The sequence below is a fragment of the Thermobia domestica genome, chromosome 6, assembly GCF_964235325.1.
Source record: "Thermobia domestica chromosome 6, izTheDome1.hap1.1, whole genome shotgun sequence".
NCBI classification, from domain to species: Eukaryota; Metazoa; Arthropoda; class Insecta; order Zygentoma; family Lepismatidae; genus Thermobia; species Thermobia domestica.
The window spans coordinates 95,957,273-95,981,979 of NC_137459.1; the positions used below are offsets into that span (position 1 = coordinate 95,957,273).

At 35.2% G+C, this 24,707-nt stretch overlaps 1 protein-coding gene across 1 annotated transcript in view; it reads left to right on the top strand.

Moving 5' to 3' along the window:
* LOC145687243 (uncharacterized) overlaps window positions 1-13,564 on the top strand; it is a 74,881-nt gene extending 61,317 nt beyond the window's left edge. The window contains exon 7 of the mRNA XM_081760717.1: window positions 9,814-13,564. Coding sequence (XP_081616843.1) covers window positions 9,814-10,478 — 665 coding nt within the window. The 3' untranslated portion in view covers window positions 10,479-13,564. The remainder of the gene's footprint in view (window positions 1-9,813) is intronic.
* The last annotated feature ends 11,143 nt before the right edge of the window (window positions 13,565-24,707 follow it).

Here is a 24,707-nt window from a genome sequence, read left to right on the forward strand (position 1 = left end):
TTGGTTTACTCGATCCTTAGACCTGATAAACTCGTTTGGCCTGTTTGGACCGTTTGACCCGATAGACTCGTTATGAGTTCGTACATGATAATTAGAACAATTTGTGTTATGATAATAAAGTGAAACAACACATCATTTATAATAATGACACACGGGATTATCAGGTCATCCCTATTCATACGGTTCAATCGGGCAAATCCGATTCATACGGGTAAAAATACAATATCGGTCCAACGTGCGGTCCAGGATCTATTCTATTTTCCGAGCATTACCGAAAATGCACAGTTGCCCGAAACGGCTCGGACGTAAAAACTATTATTATTATTATTATTATTATTATTATTATTATTATTATTATTATTATTATTATTATTATTATTATTATTATTATTATTATTATTATATTAATAGGAGAGAAAATTACTTGTTGAATGACGTGTACGTATTTTATCCCTATTTTAAATGGTTATTCTGGTTTTATGTATCTGCTTATTGGTTTGCAACACTCAGAAAAAATATTTCGAGACTTCATTGTTTACCCTGGCGACAGGGAGAGCGGCTAAGCTTTTGTAATACCGGCAACATCCAGCTGGTTGACAAACTGCACGCGGCCGCTAACAACCATATGACGGTTTTACTGCTGATAAGAAAACTTGGTTTAGCTTTGAAAACCACTATATATCAATATATTTACGAAACAGATTTACATTTCGTTGGTAGTTAACATGGAACATTGAAAGATTTTACAACTGATTTGAATATGTCTATTGTTTTAATTCATTATAAACATATGGTGAGTTAACATTTTACTTGTAGCTACAAGTGGCTACTTTATTGATTGAAGCAAAAAAACAAAAAACGTTGACTCAAGCGGGAATCGATCCCATGACCCTTCACACACGAGTCACAAATGCTACTGATTTTGCCATGCCGTCACTTCATAAATAAGCGCAACGTATGACATATGCGGCGAGTCGAAAACTTTAAAACGCTTTTTCTTTGCTATATTAAGCCATTGCACTCTCCCAGTTTGTAATAACACTTTAAATGTGCACTATCACCTTGATATAGTGCATTATCACCTTGCAAAAAATGGCAGCGAAGTTCATTTACCAAAATCTGCTTTCTCCTTGTTAATCTTACTTCTTTTTTCATTTCAATTTTTCACTGATCAGGTAGGACTCCAGTAAAAGAAAAATATGGTTACAGTTTAAGGGGTAATTCGATATTCTGCAAGTAATTATTTATATATTTATTGTCAAGCGAACAAAATGAAATAGATTTCACAAGTGTAAAGCTGCTCTAGATTTTACTCTTAATAAAAACTATGAATAAGTCTACAGCTCAAAAATAAATTGAATTATCTCAAAGGTTGGATTCTCAAAAATAAATAGATATAAAATACTCATCATTGGTTCTTAACAAAACAAAGATCATAGTTCAAAATGTTGACGTCCCATGGTTATATCATTACATTTCGTTATACAAAGAAATGAAAAAATAATACATTTACACTTAAAAATGTCGAAGGTAATATGACAAATATTATGAACAATTCTATAATAGAATTAAGCAGTTTTTTATAATAAACTCCAATGAAATGCAGGATATTTGAAGTTGGCAAAATATATTGCCCTTATATGCCGAAATGCAAGTTTCTTCAATATACATTTATATTGAATATATTTAGAACTTTAAACTTTGAAGAACGCAACACTAATTTGACGTCCCATGGTTATATTATTGTCGTTACAAACTGACTAAACTAGCGATAAATCCAGGGAGTAACTCACTCAACCAGCTCCTGTTTTCCGATTTTTTTTTATATAAATTAATGTATCTAACAATGGATTTTTGGTGAAAAGGTATGCTTTCCTTTTGCGTATATTTCAGGGAGTACATGTAACGTCAACATTCCATTAGCAAATAAATCAACTGATCAAATTCAATAATGCCAAAAATAGAGTACTTTGCTTGCTAGAACTTATTTTTGGTGGAAGTTCCTATGTCATTTATTCTTTTCTTTTTCTTTTTTCTAACGTGTTTGGATACTTCGGAAGGTTTTGCAGAATGCGTGTTATTATATATATATATATATATATATATATATATATATATATATATATATATATATATTTGTCCTTTTGGTACGAAAAGAAAGTTTATGATGAAGAAAATTGTCTGCAGAGGTCTTTCTGGAATGACTCTTATTAGTTGTAGTAACTGACTTGATTTTAGCGTCCCATTCAGCAGCGAGGCTATATGAGAGATAGACTTACAGCTGAACGTGGAATCCGAAACGCATGAGCTCCCGCCGAGAATCGAACTCCGTTTTTTAAAAAAAGTATCTGACCCTACAGCTGATATTGGGAAGCAGTGATGAAACTGGTTAAGAATTTCGTGATCTGGAAGCAGTTACACTCGTGTCCCGATATGACCGGAACAGACCTGGAGACGACGAAACGTCGTCATACACACGGAAAATTTGTATGATAGTGTTAGTAGAACTTACGTGCTTTCTGCTGGTCTAGTGACTAGCGCGTGCGTTTATGTTTCTTGTAGTATCGGGGTCGATTCCCGTTAAACTTTGAGGAAAGTAGATGGGAAAAATGTTAAAGAATATACATGCAAAAGTCTGATTTGTAAACTATTGACAAAATAATAGACAGGAAAGAAAATCTCTTGAGAACTTGAAACTGAACAATGTTTTCGCATTCATGCTTAATTTGCTACTAGCGTGACACATTAAATTCAATGTAATTTAAATATTACACACACAAAATTCGCTACTTCACTGTTGATAGCACGGACAATTCTAGGTATTGTTAAACATTAAACATAACATTAACATCAATATTTAAGAATGATGACATCGAGGTTGTGTCTTGTCTTCACAGTAAAACGGATGAAGCACTTGAAATTATCGTTTTAATATACAGTATTTAGCATTTGGTCCAGTCAGGTTATCATTCATTAACACATATATCATAAGGGGAACAGATGAACATAAACATCTTATTTTAAAACATGTAAGCCCATCTTCCGTTGTCCTTAAAACTCCACTTTTGAGGAGAAAATGGGGCAAGTTCCAAATAAGGCGGTCAATATATAAAAGTGACATCGTGATTGTCTGTCCGATCATCACGAGAAATCAAATCAACCGTTTGAAATAAATATTTGAATACATTTAGTACTTGGAAGATAATGGTTAGCTGACGTCCACTGGGTTCGATTCCCGGCGGGAGCTCATGTGGTTCGGATTCCACGTTAATCAGTAGGTCCACGTCTCATATAGCTTCGCTGCTGAACGGGACGTTAAACTCAAAATCAACTCAACTGACGTCCACTGGAAACTTGACAAAACTTCGATACAGTTTAGAGGATAGTCAAATATGCCTAAATCTAACATTGCAGGTGGAAGTGAACACGACGAAAGAAGTAATAGCGAATTAAAATTTAGCATTAGAAGTCATTGGAAAACAGAATGTGATGCGCACAAACGAGAAAAAAAAAAACCGTAACGTTTCCGACGACAACACACTGGATGGTGCTTATCGAAAGACCCATAAACGCTATTCATTAGCTTATTCTTCACGGTTTGGATTGCAAGAAATAAAACTAAGCGCCTTGCTAATACGCCTCTCAAAACGAAATGTTATAATTCTGCAAAATTTGCTTTTCTCACATGACTGGATAATTAAAAAAAAAAAAAAAACTTCTATTTTGGTGAAGTAAACAAAACCATATGACAAGCTGGATTTGATCTGAAGATCCCATGATCTTTACTACATGTTGTTATTCATTACATCAGGGGGACATTGTTTGCAATGACACTGATACATTGAGTGGTTTGTTCGAAAAAGGCAAAGCTCTTTACATCGAATCTTTTTGCTTGTTTTTTTTCGTTTTTATTTTGTTTGCTCTTTAGGTTTTTCGTAGAATACATGAAAAAGAAATACATTTTTCGCTTAGGTATCCAGGAATACTGTTTTAACTGATCAGAAAACAGCAATCTACTGGTGAAATGATATGGGGTAATATGTAGCATTTTGTTTTCACGCCATCGATAGCAGCAAGGGGCATAGGAATTACATAAAAGAGAGTGTGTTGTTATGAACTACTAATATCTTTTGCAAGAAAGATTTCCACGTGTTACTGCATGGATCAGGGGATAAGTGACAGATTACAATACACAAGTTCGCACGATCGAGTCTTGTCCACTGCTATTATGTTTTTCCATTTTCATTGTTTAACGGTAAAAAAAAAAAAAAGGAAGGGAATACGTAGCCCTGAAAAGGGCTGTTTATATACAAGTGTTTAATAGGAGGTCCAATGATCTTCTACATCGATGACTGCCTGGAGCCTTCTGGGCATGCTCTCGGTAAGTCTACGGAGAAAGCGTTCACTAAGGGCGACTTCCTCCCAGGTGTTTTCAACGATTTCTCATAGTTGATATTTTGTGGATGAAGGCGGATTAGGCCAGTTCTCCTTCATCACCCTTTTGACCTCTGCCCATACTGTCTCAATTATATTCATATCGGCTCCACGCTGTGGCCAATCTAGGACCTCTAAATCAGCCTTCTGCAAGAGCCAATTCTGAACTAATTGACACATATGAACCGGAGACGTGTCGTGCTGCAACTGGATTACTCCATCGGGGTAGAGAAAACGCACAGATGGCAACATAACATCCCGAAGGATATGTAAATATTGCTCACCTGTAAGACGCCCCTCTACCCTATGGAATACTCCAAGACACTGTGATGTCATAAAACCCCAAGCAGATACAGATATGCGTCCACAGTGACGTTTGTGGAAAACGTATCTGGGATCATGCCTGGAGCCTCTCGGACGATACACGACTACTGGGCCGTTATTTGAGGAAGAAAATGTGCATTCGTCTGTGAAGACATCATTTCTCTAATCACGATTTACATTTTCTCCCGCAAATTCAAGCCGTCGTTTTATATGCTCTTCCGAGAGAAATTCTTTCACAGCAGCACGACGGGCGTGAAGATTAGCTTCCCTAAGACGCCGTACAGCAGTATCTCGAGAGCCTGGAAAAGCAGATGCGTGCCGAAGTTATCTGGCGATCATGTTGGGATTAAGTCGCGCTGCAGCAACAAGCTGCGCGTCCTGCTCTGGTGTCGTCACACGACACCTACAACTACCTCGGCGCCACATAGTTTCTCCAGTCTCTCGAAAACGCTTTATCCACTTCTGTGCTGTTCTTGGTAAAACTCCGCACCTTTCAGCGGCTTGTGAAGCGCAATAGCCTTCTTCCACTAAAGCGAGAACACACACTTTTCTATTCTCAGCCATTTCTGACTTCTACCCTTTTCACGAGTTGCACGTTGAATGAGCACCCCTCAGTTGAAGCTATCAAACGGCATGCGCAGTTGGTTACTCCAAGAGCTAGTAAAATAGCAGTTTTTATTTCCTAAGAGCCAGAAAAAACTTCTTATTTCGATATATGTTGCTTTACTTCAAGCGAGCACTTCACAACTGTTTACTGAGTGATTAGAGCTGTGGTATTTTGTTCAACTTTCCTTAAGGCAATTTTAAACGTAATAGACGATATTTGTCTGATTTTGTCAGTGCCTGAGGCAGAAGACAAAATCAATGAAAATGTTTTCAACATAACATTTTCGATTTATGTTTATCTCCGATCCATTTTTGTTACGACTGCCTTCTTTAGAAGTATCAGCTCTCCTTTTCGGCCCCTATAAGGAAATTCTATTGCTGTTTTTCAACGTTCAATATTTTTGGCAAAATTAATACTTCCCAATAAAGTTAAACAAGCATATGTTTCACAGACAAAACAAGACGTAAAGTTCTACTTTCCAGTTTAAAATTTAATATATGTTTCCAGTGCTATATGTGCTATACAGCGCTTTATTTGTAGAGGGTAAAAGGAACTTGCATAATTACTTCTTTCCCAGGGTGGGAAGAGTAGTTTCCACAACTTTAGAAACCTAACAATTCTCATAGGCATCATCAGTTAGGCAACATTCCTTCTAAAATTATTGCAACGGTAGTTTGCATCTCAAGTAATGCTATCTAACTAACTAACTCTATTGCCTGTGGAACCCGGAGGTTCAATGCCGCGTTCACAAAAGCTCTCCACTGACTTCTATCCTTAGCTAACTGGATCCAGTTTTTACTTTGTATTCCTATTTCATCGAGATCCATCTTAACATTGTCCTCCCATCTGCGCCTAGGTCTTCCTAATGGTAATCTCAAGTAATATATAACATAATAATATCATCTTAGTATCAGACTTTAAGCGATTTTTATATGATGCATATATTCATGAAAATAGTCACTACTTGTTATATACTCATTTGGTGTTCCCCTAGGGTTACTAGGAATTGAAATCAGGATCTCTGACTCCGCAGTCCAGTATGCTAACCGTATGACCACGCAGTACAGGTCTGACAAACCACATTTTCATAACGTTTTGGTATCCCTCCTTTTCCCGTATCGATTAAAGTGCCATCCGTGAAGGAATTGTTTTCAATTCTGGGTGAAATCAGTCACTTTTTTCTGGAGAATCCAAATGTGCAATAAGAAATGGTTGTCCCACTTTAAAACTTTAAAGTTACCCCCTACCGCCGAATGGGGTAGGGATAGGGGGTTGTGTTTGGTATCATTGAACTATGCATATAAAGCAGAAACATATATTCTCATTTTGGGCGTGTGGCTTCAATTTGATAACTTAGAAATCTATTTGAACTTTGGTAGTGCTAGCATTTCCATAGTGTCATCTTCGTATACAAACAGATGGTGAATAAAAGTGACAGAGGTTTGAAAGCTGACAGTTTATCTAATTTTGTTTTTATAACCAGTGCAAATGTTCAAAATATAACTTTATATTTAGAAAAAATAAAATATCCTTATATTGAAAGAAAACCGGACTGGGAACCGAACCGTGAATCATCATTACTGTAATTTCAAGCGTCTCGCTAATCTTACATATATTTTCTTCTTAAGTTACGTCGCGAAAGGCGGCTCTGAAGTTCGCTTACCAAAGATTCCTTTCCCCTTATCAGTAATTTGTGTATATTTCCTACTCGGTTATACACGTTTTACAGTAACCTTGAATGATAGGGACACAAACACATCGAGAACATATAAAATTCCAAAAGTCCTCCCACCGGGAATCGAACCCGGGACCCTGTACACCACAGACGCACATACTAGCCACTAGACCACACAGCCAAGTTATAAAGCCAGCGCGTTATAATAGTTCTTCTGGAAATGCGCGAGATATGAACTTGTAATACATTGAGTGAGTTATTCGAGAGAGGCAAAGCACTTTACTTTGAATCCTTTTCTTTGTTTCGTTTTTACTGTGTTTATTCTTTGTATTTTTCGTACAGTGGTTGAAAAAGCAAATACATTTTTCGCTACTGTGTCCAGAAATAATATTTTAACTGATCATAAAACAGAAATCTGTCGGTGAAGTAATATGGGGTAATGTGTGCTATTTTAGTTTCATACCGAGTTCTTTCGTAGCTAAGCGGTTAGCGTACACACCTTTAACATAAGAAAGCCGGTTCGATTTCCGGTGTGAGTTCATGTGGTTCGGATTGCACACTAATCAGTAGGTAAACGTCTCATATAGCCTCGCTTTTAAAAGGGATGTTAAAATCAACTCAACCTTATTTTTATACCATCAATAGAAGCAAAAGGTAGACGATACTATCCTGCTAAAAACATGCATTTATTTCTTTGGCACATATTACAAAGTATCGGAATATTTGCGACATTAATTACAAAAACTTCAAGAAAAAGAAGCTTTATTAACATTAAGTCGCTTCAAGCGTTCAATTCGCTTTATAAAATTCCAGATTATGAATTACAATATCTTTTCTACGTTGTAATTAAAAATACAAGCATATATTGTTTTGTATCTCTCTCTCTCTCTCTCTCTCTCTACATATACACCTGTATATTACAATAGGTATCAGGAACATGAATAATTTTCATTTTGGACGTGTGATTTAAGGTTGGTATTCAAATCTGTTCCCATTATAACAATGTCGTTCCTCATTTTAGCGTCTTCGTGTATAAATGATAGAGTGAATAAATATAACTGGGCTTTCAAACGTGATAGTTCATCTGATTTTATTTTTTAAGGCACTTCAAAACAGAACTTTATATTTAGAGAAATGTTTCCGTATATTGAAAAAAAGAAACTTCCCGGAGGCAGATTCGAACTGCCGCCCTCCGATGCCAGAATTTCAAGAGCACTACTAAACACGCTTGACCACCGAGACAACTTATGGAAGAACACGTTGTAATAATGCTAACATATCGCTCCAAACGCAGGTTCACACTTGAAGTTTTAAATAGTCATTTTCTCCCTATATCAGTAATTTCAACTGAAGATATTGACTGATTTTGTATATTGGAACTGTGCATGAAGTGTGAATTGCATATTCAACGCAGAAATACGTAGTTGATTGTTCAGTTCATGTTTCTGTTCAATAGCTTCACATGTTACTGAGTGTTCCTAATACCTGTGCACTGACGTCACTTTCCCTGTAATTTCCCGCGGGATATTCTTCGCGTAATTATTTGACAGACTAAGGTTTCATAAGAAGAAAGATTTTTTGCTTATAATTTTCTTATTTTGCTTTATTTTTTCTCGAAAAAAATAAATAATTATTCATTATTACACTGCTTTGTTAAGGAAAGCACAAAGAAGCGATAATGTAGTAAGAAAACTGAGTTGTTAATGAAAATGTGAAGTTACAGTACATGCGAACTTTTTTGCGGATGACGATACGTGGTTAATTTTCAAGTCTGCTGCACGTTTGTACGTGGATTTCAGTAGGTATCATTGGTTAGATTCTGCTATATCTGCATACATTTCTCTTCTTGTTAAATATCGTCCGCTTCTCGGCGCGTTGTGAATAGTGTCCATTGGAAAAGTTTACTTGCCCATTGGAAGATCATCGGTGCTGTCTTCTGCTATCTCAAACTGCGCATCTGTGACTTTTTAAAAATCAGTTTGTTGTTCGTTTGATGCTCATGGTCCACATCGCGGCTACCAAATGCCCGTCAATTGTAGTCCCTTCTACCATGACTTTCTCTGACACTGCACGTTAAGGACGCAGTATTTGAACAAAGGGCGGCGCTTCAGACATTAAGGCAGCGGAAGAATACGTGGAAAAGTCGTACAGCCAGAAACAATATTAAGTATAGGTTGGAGGTATAAGAAATGATAATTCTAACCTATTCTTGATATTGTTTTTGACTATACAAGAATGTGCGATACTCAACCAGCACGAACAAGACATTACTTAATGTTTTGAGAGTGTACGGACTTCATGCGCATACTGTACATACATACATATATGGTTGCTTATGTTTGTTTGTATACTACCTATCAAGTGTATTATCATATATGTTGAGTGGTAGAAGCTCGCTTCAAATGCATTATCTTATATTCCTAGAGTAACCCAGCCAATGAATGGTGAACTCCCTTTATTAGAAACAGGAGCGTCATTTAGGGGGGGGGGGCAAGGAGGAGCAATCTCCCCTGAGTTTGAGATTTATATAGATTTTATCAAAAGAATAATGGTAAATCAGTGAAATACGAGAAATTTTACTTAAATCAAGGGTCTTGCCCCTCCCAAACAAAATCTGAAATGACGCTCCTGATTAAAAAAAGTAAGTTCACGAACTTCTTAGTTGCATTATGTGAATTTAATTGCTGTATTAACAACATAGTAAATCGTACTCTACTCATTGCCAAGTTACTTAATTCTTCTGTATTTAAAACTGTGAATATTGTTTTTCCAGAGAATCCATTTCTGTACAACTTAGAAGGACAGATTGAGCACAAGAAGGAATTTATTCGGCGATACATTCCAAAGGGGAAAAAGATGTATCTTGTTGGACATTCCATAGGCTGTAAGATAATTCTTGAATTATTGAAAGAATGTGATATCAGGGAGCAAGTTCAAAAGTGTTACTTATTGTTTCCAGCACTTGAAAATTTGGCAGTCACGCCCAATGGGAAGTTTTTCATAAGAATGGCCACGTATTTACTCCCTTTTATGGTATTTTTTTGTTGGCTATTTACGTTCTTACCAGAAATGATAAGGAGAGCAATGATAGTACTGTATTTTTCTATTGTTGGAACACCATTTAGTCATGCTGGGTCAACGATTAGACTCCTTCACCCGCTTGCGTTTCGAAATGTATTTCATTTAGGAATGGATGAAATGCGAAAAGTGCGGGATATAGATGAAGAAGCTTTCGAACAATTTGGTCACATGCTTCTTTTATATTATGGCTCCAAGGATGGTTGGTGCCCTGTGAAGAACTACTTTAATTTTAAAGTACGATTTCCAAATATTAAAACTGTTTTGTGCAATAGAAATTTCGAACATGCATTTGTCTTACATTCATCAGAAGAAATGGGAAAACTAGTAGCAGATTGGATTCGAAAGGATGCAGAATAGTAATGTTTCTGTATGAAAGGGATAACTTGCTATGTCTAAACTACAGAAATAAATGAATAATAGTAATGGTGCTACAAGAGGGAAGAACTGTCTTATGAGCACGTATTGACTATGTGTGCTCTCTTCACTTTTCCGTTTACATACGATAAATGTTAGAAGTTTTATTTATTTATTTATTTATATTTTAATGCATATAATGTTTGAATATAAAGATATTTATTCTCATTTCAGTTAAAAATATTTTAAAAGTATAAAGAGAAATTATCAAAGACTGGAAAACTATGAGTATCGTATACTGACAGTTACTTAGTCCAGAAAATTCTTACTTGTAAAAGTGCAGGGCCAAATTGGGTACAAGAAGGAATTTGACTGGAGAGGTACATTCCAAATAAAAAGAAAAAAATATTTAATCAAACATTCCGTAGGATGTAATATAAGTCCGTAAATTATTGAACTATTAGGTAGTTAGCCGGAAAGTGTTAGTTATTGATGGAATATTCTTCATAAAAATGACCAACTACTTTATTCCATTAATGTTAGTTTTTTTTCTCCTTTTTACTATAATTGTTTAATTATTATAGTGATAACAAGAGACTAATGTCTGTTTTTCCTTCGATTTTTGAACACCATTTATTCACATATCTGTAGAGATATATTCTGAATTCCACGAAATAATAGTATATTATGGAAAAACTGTTTAATATGTATTGATCTTCTGCTCTCTCTAGTTTCCTGTTAACATACAACTACTACTTGAATGCAAAACTTTTATATGTTGCTTTAGTTGTTTTAAGTTTCATATGATGTATGAATAGAGAGAATATTACTGTTTGTTTAAATAACTTACTATAAAAGTACAAATATGATTTACAATTATTATGTATTGTTCAGCGTCTTAAACTATTCTTTTTATAGTTAAGAGTTGTTACTACTCGAAAACTATTTTATATTTTAATATTTCTTATATGGCATTTGTTACTTATTGTGTTAAGTTTGTTTAATCTTCAACTTATTTACTGTTGAGATCATTCTATTCATACTAAACGAATAATTTATCTTCGACATCCAAAGTGTGTCCCAGGAATAAATGAATAAAAAAAAAACAAAACAAAAAAAAAACGTAGCTATGTTTTAAAAGTGCTTTCACACGTTCAATCCTCTAGTCAACTCTCGTATGCAATATAGTATTGGTCAAGAATATTTACAACCTGCTTGAAACTTTTATACTGAGTAACGTCTGGCATTTTTCTTGCCTGGTTAGGTTTCGTAGCAGTAAAGAACAATTGATATTTGAAATTTACGTAATGAGCTAAATACCTTACATTATTTAGTACTTTAATGAACTGGATATTCATATCTCTCTAAATATAATCTGTGAAAATATGCTAACTTATCAACTATAAGACTTATCTAGTTTACCAAAAAGAAAGGTCCCAATGTTTTATCCCAGTCCCAGTGTTAAGAGATATTGTTGAGTTGATATTGTTGATGTAACAGTTGATATTGTTAAATGAAAAGAGGTATAAAGTGTTGCCGAAATTCTTGTTAAGACTTTCGATAATTAATTGCAAGAAAGGACTTTCAATAAGTAACAGCAGAAAGTGACTTTCAATAAATAACGGCAGGAAATAACTTTCAATAAATAACGACAGGAAATAATTTTCGATAAATAACGGTAGAAAATTACTTTCAATAAATAACGGCAGGAAATTACTTTCGATAAATAACGACAGGAAATGACTTTCGATAAATAACGGCAGGAAATGACTTTCGATAAATAACGGCAGGAAATAATTTTCGATAAATAACGGCAGAAAATAACTTTCAATAAATAACGACAGGAAATGACTTTCGATAGATAACGGTAGAAAATTACTTTCGATAAATAACGGCATAAAATTACTTTCAATAAATAACGGCAGGAAATGACTTTCGATAAATAACGGCAGGAAATAATTTTCGATAAATAACGGCAGGAAATAACTTTCAATAAATAACGACAGGAAATAACTTTCAACAAATAACGGCAGGAAATAATTTTCGATAAATAACGGCAGGAAATTACTTTCGATAAATAACGGCAGGAAATTACTTTCGATAAATAACGGCAGGAAATTACTTTCGATAAATAACGGCAGGAAATAATTTTCGATAAATAACGGCAGGAAATTACTTTCAATAAATAACGGCAGGAAATGACTTTCGATAAATAACGGCAGGAAATGACTTTCGATAAATAACGTGAGGAAATGACTTTCGATAGATAACGGTAGAAAATTACTTTCGATAAATAACGGCATAAAATTACTTTCAATAAATAACGGCAGGAAATGACTTTCGATAAATAACGGCAGGAAATAATTTTCGATAAATAACGGCAGGAAATTACTTTCAATAAATAACGGCAGGAAATGACTTTCGATAAATAACGTGAGGAAATGACTTTCGATAAATAACGTGAGGAAATGAATTTCGATAGATAACGGTAGAAAATTACTTTCGATAAATAATAGCAGGAAATAACTCCCGATAAATAACGGCAAGAAATAAGTGCAAGAAATGATTTATAAAATAGCTTCAGAAAAAGACTTTCGATAAATAACTGCAGGAAAGGACAGAGTATTCAATACGAATTGTATAGTTGCATGCAAAACTCAATACCTCTCCCTACGTGGTATTGTAAATAACATTCTAATGAATTTAGCGGTACGAGAAAAGTTTTCTTTGGCATACAGAAAACGTAATTCCCTGTAGCTTGCTGAAGAGTACTCAAATTAGTCTTTCAGAAGTAACTTGACTGAAGAACAGCTGAGTATACATTTTTACTGGTGATCATACAGAAGTGTTAGTGGTAGTCTGCGGTGATCTATAGTGGCTCAATTAGTACATAAGAAACTCTGATGTTCTCAGGTATATATAATAGTGCATTTAGTTGTTAATGTTAAAGGTTTAAGAATATTGTTGTTAATTTCTCTTGTTAAACATTATGTATTCTGAGAAGAGTGGATATTTCACTTTTATATTTGAAGTAGTCTGTACTGTCTCTTAGTATGACAAATAAAAGTCTATTTACGGACGGAGATGAAGTTATTGTCTTTTATTATGGCGTGCAGATCTCCATTATAAGTTCTATCCATGGACGCAGGTAGGAGAGCGTCATGTTCTCACTTTTCCCAGCTTTTAAGAAGCAGTAGTTTCAGTGAACCGAAAAACAAGTATGAGTGCAAAATAAAACCGTACTATTCGGTGAAGGGAGAGTTGATCAGGAAGTCACAATTATAGACAAATCCTCATAGTTGTTTTGAAATTTGATCCATGTGCTTTTACAGAAAGAAACGTTGAAGACACAAAACCGTGTGTGAATCTGAAACTAATTACAAGGCACACTGAGGTACACTCATGTCCAAAATGATTGTCCCATATCTATAACTGTATTCTTGTAAGAATATAATTTGATAATGATTTTGCAGGGTACTGGTAATACTGTTAATAATAATAATAATATAATCATAGCATAATAATGATATGATAATCGGGAAATATATATTTGTGGTAAATTTCAAAGGAAAAGAATTATAAATACGAAAATTAGAATGAGTAAAACAAAATGTTGTTAAGTAAACAAGAAAGTTTTATTTTCATTTTATTTTTCTTATTTACTGCTCTTTTGACTTGAAATTTACCACATACATGTCTCTGAGGATTATACACATACTAACATTATAAGAAATACTGGGCGAATTCCTTATCAAATTATATTCCTACAACAACATATTTATAGACATGCGACAATAATTTTGGACATGAGTGTACATAGTAGATTAATTTTGCGTAAACAATAACATCATTAAATTTGGTATATTTTATATGTTAACAATGAGATAGCGTTTTCTTTTTAAATATGTTAATTCAAGAATGTTGTTACTTGTGTCATATGAATAGTTGCATTTTCAATATTGTAAAAGAGAGGGGAGGGGGATGTCGGGTAAGGATGCTTGGCGGAAAGTGTTATTTAAATGATCACATGCCGGTTATGGGACGTTGCTAGGCTAGAAACTACGACTACAATTATCATTCTCTTTAGAGTAAGAGAATTAAAATTTAGAAATAAAGTGAAGATCACTGCGTTCAACCATGCACCACTATCAGCTAGTGGGTTCCGATTAACAATGATATTGAAACAGCCGGGAGCAGCAATTTTGTATTCGGTAAGCCATTGTGTGAGAAGGGATGTTTCCAGTTGGTGTGTGAGGAACAGTAATATCGAGGAGCCGGGACCAGTAATTCTTGAATGAAGATTTGTGTTTTTCGTCGTATTTATGGGCACAATGCGCTTTCTGGAAATACATAATTGAAATTGTGTCACTGTTTTATGCTGCTAATCGTTGTTATCGTGAAACAGCACAACGGTTCAATGAACAACACGTGGACAACCCCGTTACTATGTCTACCGTATGCAAGTTACTGCAGAAGCTCTTTATTTTTTACGACAAGCGATGTGTTAAATGTCCCTAAGCACCGCGTTCCAAATGCATGCGCTGGAGAGAGACATATACACGTGCTGGCTGAAACTAATGTAAGTCCAGAGTAAGCCATCACAACACTGGCTCAGATCTGTACTTGTCACGTACAACGACACACAGGACCTAAAGAAACTCAAGTTTTATCTGTACAAACTGCACATTGAGAAAATGTGAAGAATTGAAGTGTGGAAACATTGTGCTGACAAGCGTGTATTTCAGTGATTAGAGTACTTTTCACGTGAAATGCACGATGAGCAGGCACAATTACAGATACTGGAGTGACGCGAATTCCCATGTCTTTTGTGAAGGCAACATACAACACCCAGAAAGTTCAACATCCAGGCTAGAATATTAGGTGATCACACACTCGGGCCCTTCGTCGTAGGCTGTATTCGGGTCGTCGTTTGGCGAAAACTCACAAGGATGCTTGTCTATCAATTCTGGTGATAATATTTGCCAAGGTTCGAGAAGAATTAATTCAACGATTGCATTACTGCCAAGAGGTCGGAGCTACACACTTCGAGCATCTATTTCAAATAGTAGTGGGCACAAAATCCGGGTTTTCGGTTTTTAGGAAAACCGAAACTTTTTTGAAAATTAAAAAAATTCACCGAAACCGTTTTCGGTTTTCAAAACCGGTTTCGGTTGCCTCCAAAACCGGTTCGGTTTTCCACCGGGTCCGGTTTTCTTCAAACTTCCTGCAACTTGTATGTACGTTTAAAGTAAATATCTTCAAAACCATTAAAGCAATCAAAACAGAAGTTGCACAATATAATGAGAACAAAATGCCCTATCGAAAACCATAAACATTTTTGCCATAGGTGAAGCAGTGTTGCCAACTCAGCATAAAAATATTTTATTATAAATAGCACTATATACAAGTGTGCACAGATTTAAAATGCACTATTATCACTAAACGTAACAGTGAAGTGTAGTGGTACAGTTGCAGACTATTGGAGCTACGTGTGCTGAAAATGTACAATGGAGAAGGCTGATATGTGACAACAGATGGTAATAAAAGGAATCTGGGTTTCATACTATGAATTTAGTTCAAATGCATAACATAGATAGTATAACATAGCAAAATGTCAGCAATGTCACAAAATATTGATGCATTTGAAAAAAGGAAATTGAGTGATGCAATTTTTACGTCCTGCGTCAGCTTCGAAGCTATATAGGAGTGCAAAATGGGATCCGAATCACTATGAAAAAGAAAGATAACAATGAAATGTAAGGTGAAAAGTACAACAAAAACATGTCCGAGGCGGGATTGGAACCCGCGATGCCTAATATGTCGGTTGTCTAGCCTTCTAAACAACATCGCTATCCGGTCCGACTATAAACGAAATGAGGTAGTAACAAACTAATTATATCTCCAATGTGAATATGGTAATATTACGGTGCAGAAACATAATCATATGGTATGTAGGAGAGGAAGTAAAAGAACATGTTACTTAATACGAAATACACAAACCAACAAAGCACTCTTCCAAATATTGATAAGATAACGTGGAGAACCAGTTTACAGAATTAGAAGACACGTGTTTCTTTCCTCGCGTGTATCATTTTGTTCTCGCGAGTTGTCTGCTTATTCATCGGGGTTACAGAAATATATTGCAAAATCCTCACTTTTTTCTAATGCATTCTTTTATTACCCTTTGGTCCCACATATCAGACTTCTCCATTGTACATTTTCAGCACATGTAGCTCCAATAGCGTGCAACACTGTACCACTACACTTCACTGTTATGTTTAGTGATAATAGTGCATTTTAAATCTGTGCACACTTGTATATGATGCTATTTAAAATAAAATATTTTTATGCTGAGTTGGCAACACTGCTTTCCCTATGGCAACTATGTTTATGGTTTTCGATAGGGCATTTTGATCTAAGTATATTGTGCAACTTTTGTTTTGATTGCTTTAACGGTTTTCAAGAAATTTACTTTAAACGTACATGATTCCAGAATATAATTCTTTGGATATTCAAATTTTGAATCCCCGTAGCTCCTATCCTTCTGGTCCATAGAACCTTAAACTTTGCTCATGTTCATTTCTCATGGTGCTCTATCAGATGCGCTATGTGGCAATCAGATCTTAGCGACAACTTGTGGGACCCTCCCGTGTGAGGAGTCTCCGCTCTATGACGAGGGATTTCACGAACCAACAAGAGTAGATTCTTTGTCCTATGACAGTTCCAGACGGTTTCTACATTTATGACTGGTATTACGTTTCTAATGGAACGCACTACTGCTAAAAATTACGTATTTGTGGAAAATGTTAAAAACGTAATGAAAATTTTTTGCTTTCCTTTGTTTCGTAGATTACATTACAGCATCAGTTTTTGATCATTGCAAACTAAACAAGCTCTCAGAATTACATGATTATGAACAGTGTTGCAAACTTTAATGTTTCTCATGTGAGATACCATTAATGTCTTCGTGTCTTTTGAAAACCATCTACGTGATTAGATGCGATATTTCAATAAGCCGTTTTTCAAAATAAAGTCTTTCGAAACAAGTTCAGTAATCAATTGCTTGATACTTTGTTCTTATTTATTCGAAATATCTCATACTATGATCATAGTATTCGACACAAAGGTACATTGGATGTATACACATGAGGAAAAGTGCTTTCACACTTCCATTTTTCATATCCTGCAAGGTTAGACAACCAACAATACTGTTGAGGTTCGCTGGTTGTGAACTACATAAGGCGTTCTACAAACGCAATAGTTTATTCCAAACATGTCACTGTAACAAACAGCAAAAATAAATAAATAAATAAAACACAAATAAATGAAAATATCCATGCCTCTGCGACGAAAAACAAATCAGGTAGAATACGCCGTTTAGTATCTACAGAGCGATTGTTATCATGAGAAAGTCGCAAAGAGATCTTATTTAACCTTAGAACAGCAAGGAAAAATCAATGTTGCTGAAACATTCATTGTATTTTACAGGTTACAGTACTTTTTAAACTCTCGGAATCTTTTACATTATTCATTTCAACGTTATCTTCAGTTTTGTTAGTTATCAGTTTTAATATATCTAGTAAAACTTTATGAACAAAACATCAGGTCGAGGTATTTTAACTTCCATCTTTGTTTTGCGAGAATATTTTTATCAGCAAAACCATAGTAGTTTTTATTTTTTAAATGTATTATTATTATTATTATTATTATTTACACAAAGCAAACAATATTGTCTGAAGTTATATTACAAGTTTCCAGTGTGTTTGGAAAATGAAATAAAAAAGAAAAAACGAAAGATAAAAAGAAAATGAAAGACAATCTAAGAATGTAAAAACAAAATATAGTGTGTGTCACTTCAATTTGCGAAAACGATTGCATCAGTAGAAAACGTCATATGTTTCAAATATGACAAATAGTCATATTTTGTATGCACATAACATGAGTTTGTGTAATTTAATCCCTAATTAATAATACAAGAATACTTTTATTAGAAGCATATACGATATCAAAAGAATACGAGTTGTTTCTTGTAATACGCCATAACATATCATTCACTATCCCTTGCTATATTGTAAGTAATCGAGAACTAATTTTGTAAAGAAAAATAAACGAAAATGAACTAAAACATAAACAAGTATGAATATCGATGAAAGTTTCGGATAATATTTCAATTGGAGATATCTCCACTCTATTTTTTATCTCGGTTAGCATGTGCATGATTCTTGCATCTCATCTCTAGATAGAGAACTTTAAGTAAAGAGAAGTCATCACACTCCTTGCAAGAACAAATTAAATTTAAAAGTGTTGAATTGACTTACGGTAGATTTGAACCCACGATCCCATGATTACACAACTAGTGCCTATAACACCTCGACTATTGTTTCACTACTGCTGATTTGTCGTAACTTGAGAGTTGTGTCATGAAATGATGGTCGGAGGGAGAAAGAACGGAAACGAAAGTTTGATTAAAAAAATAATAAACCTAGAAACTTTCGGTTTGCCTAACGAAGGCTTAAGTAGCCAAGTCTCGATGAGGACAACCCTATTAAAGAAATCTTGAGTGTGACACAATATTTTTTCTGCCATAGAAACCTGTGTGTCTTAGTAGGTATTCAATTAATTACGCTGAAATCTAAAAGGAGCGTCTTATGTGCTAAAATAATACATTACTATCTGTCAAAAAGATTTTTGTCGCGGGTCTATATTGTTTATCCCTTCTTGAAATCGATGTTATGAACAAGTAGTCCATACACTACGTATCCACTTCGTAATTTAATCATGTTTAAGAAAGCTATTCAAGTAGCAAATACATATTTACTACTAGATAAATAATAAAATAGATATTTACATTTAGTTTACTTTTCCAGTTCACACAAGCTGTAAAAAGATAAAAAAGAAATCAGAACAAATCTTCGTAGCTTAGCACTTAACGTTAATACAACAAAAGTATTACAACTAGTCCCAGATATTACATTTATTATAAACACTTCTGTTGTGTATTGTTGGGTGAGTGGCTATCGTACTTACCATTGAGATAGCCATTAAGTGTCTTGGGTTCGAATCTCCGCCACAGCTGGTTTATGATTCTTTTTTCTAATGCTTGTTAAAAAAAGAACTGTAAATAGAAGGCAACACTTGAATCATTTCCATTTGGAGCTGACCACGTGATTCCTGCGCTTCAATACTACGTCGAGCAAACGTTTGTCTAGTGGCATGTCCTTGACCATGTAATGGCAACTGCCTTGAAACCAAATGCCGAATATGAGCATTTAATCTGCCATATCTGCAGTTTGGTGTGAAGAAGAAACAAAATTGAGGACCAAAGTTATAAGAACAACTCAAGTTATTAATAAAAACTATGCCAAAGATTTTTTACTTATATCATCTTAAAATAAAAGGAGCCGATGTTTTGAAAATAACGAAAAACGTTGTGAAAAGAATAAAAATTACGTAGAATTTTGTAAGCGGAGGCAAAGAAACCTAACGTGAACACACTAAAGAACGAATCTTGTACCACGTATTGATCGCGGTTCAGTTGTCAAGGCACTCGGACAATAATCTGAAGGTCCTCGAATTGGATCCACAGAGGGCAAGTATTTTATTTTTACTTTACAAATTTTGGTGGCGATTGATCGGCGATGAATCACGTTTAATTATCTTCCGATATTTGAATAGTCGGATGTTTCAATACTTGAATTATCAAATCTTCAGGAATAATAATAATTTGCATTTGAATTCACTGATGGTACTAACCACAGCCGAAGCCAAAATAATAATAATAATAATAATAATAGTAATAATAATAATAATAATAATAATAATAATAATAATATCTTGTAGACGGTTACAAGCTAGGAGCTTATTATTGCTCATATCATACCATTCGAAGCAGAAACGTGACATTTGGCAAGAATATTGGGGTTTTGTTTAGTATTGTCCACGAGATGAAGAATTTCTCATGTCGTTACTAATAAAAAAAATCGAGACAAGAATGAACAGTCTACATTCGAGACGGGACAAGGCTAACTCAAATTATCGTCTTGCATTCGAGATAAGGCGAAAAGTATCGTAAACGCATCTCGTAGTGATGTATTTAGGATCTTGTCTCGGAGGGGCTTGAGAACCAGCAAGAAGCATTTGTGTTGTACTTGTAATGCGAAAAAATAATAATAAAATTATTTCGGTGGGGGGGGGGGGGGCTTGAGCCCCATAGCCACCCCCGAGTACGCCACTGACTTCTTGTCTTATCTCGATTCTCGGAATAGTGTATGTTCATTCTTTAGAGGCGCTGCGATTCCACCAATTTTTTTACGAAATGTCACTAGTTGCTCATTGGTTATTATTATTATTATTATTATTATTATTATTATTATTATTATTATAGAAGTTTTGTGAGTTTAATTGTTCACCCTGTACCAACAAGGTTAGGCGCTTTCTTTATGGTTGTTTCAGTCATAGCCCACTCAGCTCTGAATCTTGTGTCCCTTTATCTATCCCACCTCCCCCTTTGTGCATTATGTTGGACAAACGCTTTGTGTGGGGGTTTTCTTGGGGGTTCTGTTTCCTCCCACTTTCTTTATTCCACTATTTCTTTCATTCTCATCGACTTCTCCTTTAGCTTAGCCGGCATAACCATCTAACGTAAAACTTAAAAACATAAATTTTCGTACGGCTCTTGTGAGTTCAGTAAGCCTAGTTTCTACATAAAAGTTTACTGGAAACCTTTCGTTCAACATTTAGCTACTTGTAGGAACGTACGTGGGAGGTATGTCCTGGTGATACGGACAATTCTCTCCAATCTCGACTATTTTGTATTTTTTGTTATGTTAGGGGCGATTTTACAAATTTTAATACAATCTATCGTCATACGGAATTTGTATTCAATATTCTTCTTCTTCTTCTTCTTCTTCTTCTTCTTCTTCTTCTTCTTATTATTATTATTATTATTATTATTATTATTATTATTATTATTATTAAGAAACACAAATCTCCGGGTGTAGATGAAATTCCGGCTGAGTTAATTTTAGCTGGAGGCGAAAAATTGTGGAACAAGATACACAAACTCATTCTCCTTATCTGGAACAAGGAAGAATTGCCACAAGAGTGGAAAGAATCAATCATTGTTCCAATTCACAAGAAAGGCGACAAAACTGACTGTAATAATTATCGAGGCATTTCTCTTCTGTCAACATCCTATAAAATCCTTTCAAATATTCTGTTAGCAAGATTGACCCCATACGCAGATGAAATTATTGGAGATTATCAGTGCGGATTTAAACGAAATCGATCAACTATCAACCAAATATTTACCATTCGCCAAATACTCGAAAAGAAGTGGGAATACAATACCCCGGTACATCAACTATTTATTGATTTTAGAAAGGCTTACGACTCGGTTAGGAGAGAAACATTATACAACGTTCTTACAGAACTTGGAATACCGAGAAAGCTAATTAGATTAATTAAGATATGTTTAAGTGAATCCCAAAGTAAAGTCCGGGTAGGAAAATTTTTGTCCACGAGCTTCCACGTCGAAAATGGCCTGAAACAAGGAGATGCGTTGTCGCCATTATTATTTAACTTTGTGCTGAAATATGCCATAAGGAAAATCAAAGATAGCAACCAGGGCCTAGAGTTGAACGGCATTCACCAGGTTATGGCATATGCTGATGATGTAAATTTAATAGGGGATGATAGGAGAACAGTAGAAATAAATGCAGAGATCTTATTAAACGCTTGCAGGGACATGGGTTTAGAAGTAAATGCAGAGAAAACTAAATACATGGAAGTGCGTCGGGACCGTAATACGGCAAATTGTGGAGGCGTTAAAATATTAAATAATGCTTTTGATAAAGTGGATACTTTCAAATATTTAGGATCAATATTAACAGACGAAAATCATATTCACGAAGAAATTAAATGTCGACTAAAAGCAGGAAATTCGTGTTACTATTCGGTTCAAAATCTCTTGTCGTCGCGAACTCTGTCGAGGAATTTGAAGCTTAAAATATATAAAACGATAATCATGCCTGTTGTTCTGTATGGTTGTGAAACATGGTCGCTTACTCTGAGGGAAGAACATAGACTGAAAGTATTTGAGAACAGGATCCTGAGAAGAATATTCGGACCCAAGAGGAACGAGAATGGGTAGTGGCGGAAGCTTCATAACGAGGAACTACATTGTTTATACGGTTTACCCAACATTGTTAGGGTCGTCAAGTCTAGGAGGCTTAGGTGAGCAGGTCATGTAGCTAGAATGGAAGAAAGTAGAAACGCTTTCAAAGTCTTGACTGGTAGACCCATAGGAAAACGACCATTAGGAAGACCTAGGCGCAGATGGGAGGACAATATTAAGATGGATCTCGCAGAGATAGGAATACACAGTAGAAACTGGATGCAATTAGCTAAGGATAGAAGTCAGTGGAGAGTTGAGTTGAGTTGATTTTAGTTTAGCGTCCCTTTCAGCAGCGAGGCTATATGAGACGTGGACCTACTGATTAACGTGGAATCCGAACCACATGAGCTCCCGCCGGGAATCAAACCCGGGTCTCCCACGCCAAAGGCGCGTACGCTAACCGCTTAGCCACGAGGGAGCTCAAGTCAGTGGAGAGCTTTTGTGAACGCGGCACTGAACCTCCGGGTTCCATAGGCCATAGAGTTAGTTTTTTTAGTTAGTTATTATTATTATTATTATTATTATTATTATTATTATTGAAGATTTGAGAGCTCAATATTGTGTCCTATTCCAGCAAGACCGAGGATATTTTCGGGTTGTTTCAGTGTACACTCCTCTTTTACATAAACTTGGAAATTTGTTCAGATAATAAGTCCCAAAAAAAAAAAAAAATAAACCTAGATCCGTCACAATTCCCGCAGATTTATAGAGAGGGAATTGCATTTTCCCTCTGTTCCTTATATAGATACGAACTGCAAGCCGTACATATGTCGTCAGTATGGCCCTCGTCGCTGGTATAGTGGCTAGGACGTGTGGTTTGAGTGTACGCGGTCCCGGGTTCGATTCCTGATGGGAGAGCCTTTGGAATTTTTACTGTCCTGGATATGAATGTGTTTGTGTTCCTGTTGAAATTAGTAAAGGTCAAAGAGGCCTTGTATGCAAGGAAACTCGGGTTGCTCAGGAAACTGAGGTATGATTGGTGTTTTTTTTTTAAATATTGTAGTCAATCGTGTTGAGCCGCTCGGTCTCCGTAAAGAACTTGTAAAATTTGAAGATCGAGAGTTCGAAATTGTCTGAGATATTTTATTTACTTTTTACATGAAAATATGATGAAATATTTAAAAGTGTAATACTTTTTACATGTGTAAATTGCAAATATGATTTGATATTAAAATTGGAGTTTACTGCCTATATAGGATGTTAGTTTTCATTTAGTTTAAAAGAAATACTTAGAAGACTTCTCGGTTTAAAATATCTAGAATAATCAGTAATACTTGGATGGGTGAAATTAGACTGGACTATGTGCAAATAAGCATACTGAAAACTGGGATGAATTCAGAGGTTAGGCCGGGAGAATCTACCCCTTAAGAAAATTCGTCCCTCCCCGGAGAAACTAAAAATTTCAATTACAAAATGTGGAAATTACTTTACCCAATTATTTCCTTTTCTTTCCGTGCACATGCAGACGAAATCCAATCTCTCAATATATATATAAATGACTCAGAGCCATTCTATATAAATATTAAACATGTAACATCTAAGATAGAATAAAAAAATAGTCCATAAAACCTGTGTTTCTTAACGCTATCAGCAAGTTTGGCAGAATATGAAATTGTCAATTGTTGAAGAAAGGTTTGTATTTTAGTAGGGACTATACTCTCGCCCTATATTATATATTAGTAGATAGCACTAGCATAGAGTGAGACAGGGAAGATCCTTCGTTCATTCCATATGATCTCTGATGTCAGCAGACTTGAGTTCTTGAAAATGAACAGTTGTTGCATTATTTGAAATAGAGATACCTAAATCCCATTTTTCCCATCAGAAGTAACAGACGTAAATGTATTTTAAGACTGTGAAAGTAAACACACCTTCCTTTAACTAAATTGAATTCAGTCAGAGGGGAGATTCAGAGGGCGTCATTTAGAGGGATCAGGGAGGAGCAGTTGTTCCCCTGGGTTTGAGATTTATATAGATTTTATCAATAGAATAGATATATATAAGTGAAATATCGCTATTGAAGGTGACGAAGATCCTACTCAGTGCCGCACCTTGGG